Source organism: Ischnura elegans, chromosome 8 (assembly GCF_921293095.1).
Source record: "Ischnura elegans chromosome 8, ioIscEleg1.1, whole genome shotgun sequence".
Lineage (NCBI taxonomy): Eukaryota > Metazoa > Arthropoda > Insecta > Odonata > Coenagrionidae > Ischnura > Ischnura elegans.
Genome location: NC_060253.1, coordinates 11,043,745 through 11,046,438, shown reverse-complemented (window position 1 = coordinate 11,046,438; position 2,694 = coordinate 11,043,745). Strand labels below are relative to the sequence as shown.

The 2,694-nt window shown below is 36.0% G+C and overlaps 1 protein-coding gene across 1 annotated transcript; it reads right to left on the bottom strand.

The window, feature by feature from the left end:
• Window positions 1-554: 554 nt before the first annotated feature.
• On the bottom strand, window positions 555-2,419 carry LOC124163765. Its single transcript, XM_046540848.1, has 4 exons — window positions 2,349-2,419; window positions 856-1,124; window positions 594-683; window positions 555-562 (listed from the first exon to the last, which is right to left on the bottom strand). The coding sequence occupies exons 1-4, from the start codon at window positions 2,417-2,419 to the stop codon at window positions 555-557; spliced, it is 438 nt and encodes a 145-aa protein (XP_046396804.1).
• Window positions 2,420-2,694: the final 275 nt, after the last annotated feature.

Here is a 2,694-nt window from a genome sequence, read left to right as displayed (position 1 = left end):
GTTCTGTCTCACGGTCATCGACCGTTACACTTATTGGCCGGAAGCCATCCCCATAGCAGGCATTATGGCGGAGACGGTGGCCCGATGCCTTCTTTTGCGAGTGGATCTCACGTTTTGGTGTCCCACAGCGCATTACCATCGGTGTTCAGAGTCTGATTACGTCTCAATCGCCCGTACTTCGGGCCTTATATGTACATAGTAAGGTTATGGGCCTAGATCGTATTTTCTCTATAAGCTCATACTGACTTTTTTCTTTACCAGGACTGTGCATTCAAATAATAATATTAACTGTTGATGATTATTTACAGGTAAAAGTTGCAGCTTAGTACTTTGAGTATCCAATCTATTTCAAATCAAGGGAGCAATAGTATTAGCAAAGAGTAAAGAAAATATGTTATTCATTTATTTTAAGCATTAAGTTGCATCATGCGTTTTAACATCCTCTTACCAGATATTCTTTGACAGTCTTCTTCTCCAATCCAACTCCAATACTGCCACACCTGTGGCATCTAATGGGAAACTATTCCATAAGGTTTCATCTTCATTGCTCTCTTCTACTGTACTAATTCCTTCTCTATTATTCACTTTAGCGCTGATTTCTTTTACTTCCTCTATCAGGATATTTAATTTGTACTTCATTTCTGATAAACCCCTCTTGACTTCTTTTAAGAATGCTGTAAAATCTGAAAAAATGCAAAGTTATTGGCTTCACTACATAAATATTCATACGGAAGATTTTTAATGTCAAGCTCATTACAACATCAGGGAATGATATGCTACATTATAGAAAAAGGAAAGAGTAGCTAGTTTGCATAAATGCTATATCCTTTATAAGCACTTGAAAGTCATTCATACCTGTATCAGAATGTGAATTTGAAACAGAACATAATTCTTTTCCTTTGAGGCCATCATCAGCCAGCATAACATTAGCTGAACTCTTTGTAACCCTATTGGGCACTGCCGGCGGAGTAGGAGGTGAGGGGAGGGTATCCTCTTGGGATTCTTCATCTTCCGTTGATTGGTATCTTGCAGGTTTTTTTTTCTGTATGAGGCATCCTTGTCTGAATCCAGATTTGATGATTCCAATGATGTTGGTAATTTCCTTTTGGCTTTCTCGAAGGAATCTGCAACATTATCAATGAATAGATAAATGCTCTTAAATATTAAATAACTAAAAATACAGCTATCCAAACATCTAAATGACTGGGTACGATCCACTCAAAATTGATTACTATAATTTAAGGTAGTGACTCACCACATTTTCCAAGGATACTTGGAACAAAATTGAAGAAAAGTTCTATCAGCTATTTCTTAGTTTCCACAAACTCTTAACTCAACTTATAATTTAGGATCATAATTATTTCATTTTTATTAAAATAATTATTTGAAGCCATTAAATATTATAAATATTGTTTATTAGTTTTTAAGTCTTATTGCAAGATCTGATGGAAGCATAAACCATCGACCATAGAATTAAGGAATGCAAAAGGCAATAAATTATCATGTAAATATTATACATTGTGCAACAAGGAATAAGCAATATGGCCATGGGGCCCTTTCAAGTAATGTGGAATGCAGTAATACTTAGAGATCATTTCACTTAGTGGCCATGTTTTCATGCTGGACATTTTTCTTACAAAATATACCCCTGAGATGCTTGATAGAAATGGGTTTGAAAATACATCCCTCTTCCCCAAAAACTCTCCTCCAATCACATAGACAATCTGGTCAGTGCTGGAGATTATATTCTCAACTTTAATAATCTCACCACTCTGCAAACCAAATATGCTCTCTCCCTTTTTCGTGACATCCAGTTTATACTCCCCATTTACGTTTCTTTTCTAAACTGATAACAAACTGAGAGATCAAGAATAGGCCCATTGGAATGTTCAGAGTTTTTAATGACACTGCTTTTAACTGACCTGATTAAACCTGTTTGCTTCATTCCAATATTTTCAGCATACCTTCTACTTAGCTGCTGCAGAGTTTTATCACTTTTCCTAGTTTTTTTAAAGATATGTAAATGGTTCTCAAATTTAAATCCACTGAAACTGTCCAAATTGCCGTGATTATGCACATCTTCTGCAAGGTGTAAGGTTCAATGAATATTATGTGACATATTATGGGTGCCATATATTATTTTAAATGTTTTCACAAAATATTCTAAAAGGGAGTTTGAATATTTTAGTAGAGAAGGTTCAATACTACTGCTCCACAGGATTCTTATAACACCTTGAAGACAAAGGAAATTTTATAAGATTCTGGAATCAACCACATTGAACAAAACTACATAGCATGTGTACATCAAAAACTGTCTGAATTCAGTTGCTTTCCATAATTTCACATACCCAAGTGATCTTAGTTGCCTTGAAAACTCACTAGGAGTATATTTCTTCAGACTTTCTAATGTCTGAGACATCTCTTCAATTTTTCGTGAGGGTAAGCAAAATTTCAAATCTCCTGATATCCACAGCATTAATAGTTTTTATCATGACACCCTTGATAAAAATAAACTCCTACATTGTGGAGAGGTGTACCCACCAATGAGGGTAAGGGAAGGATTGGTGTACCCTTCCTATACCCTTCAGCAAGGGTACACGAAGGGTATTTTAGAACATTGGGGGGTAGGCCCTCTCCTTCCTGGAGTTTAGACGAAGGGTATTTTAGAACATTGGTGGGTAGGCCCTCTCCTTC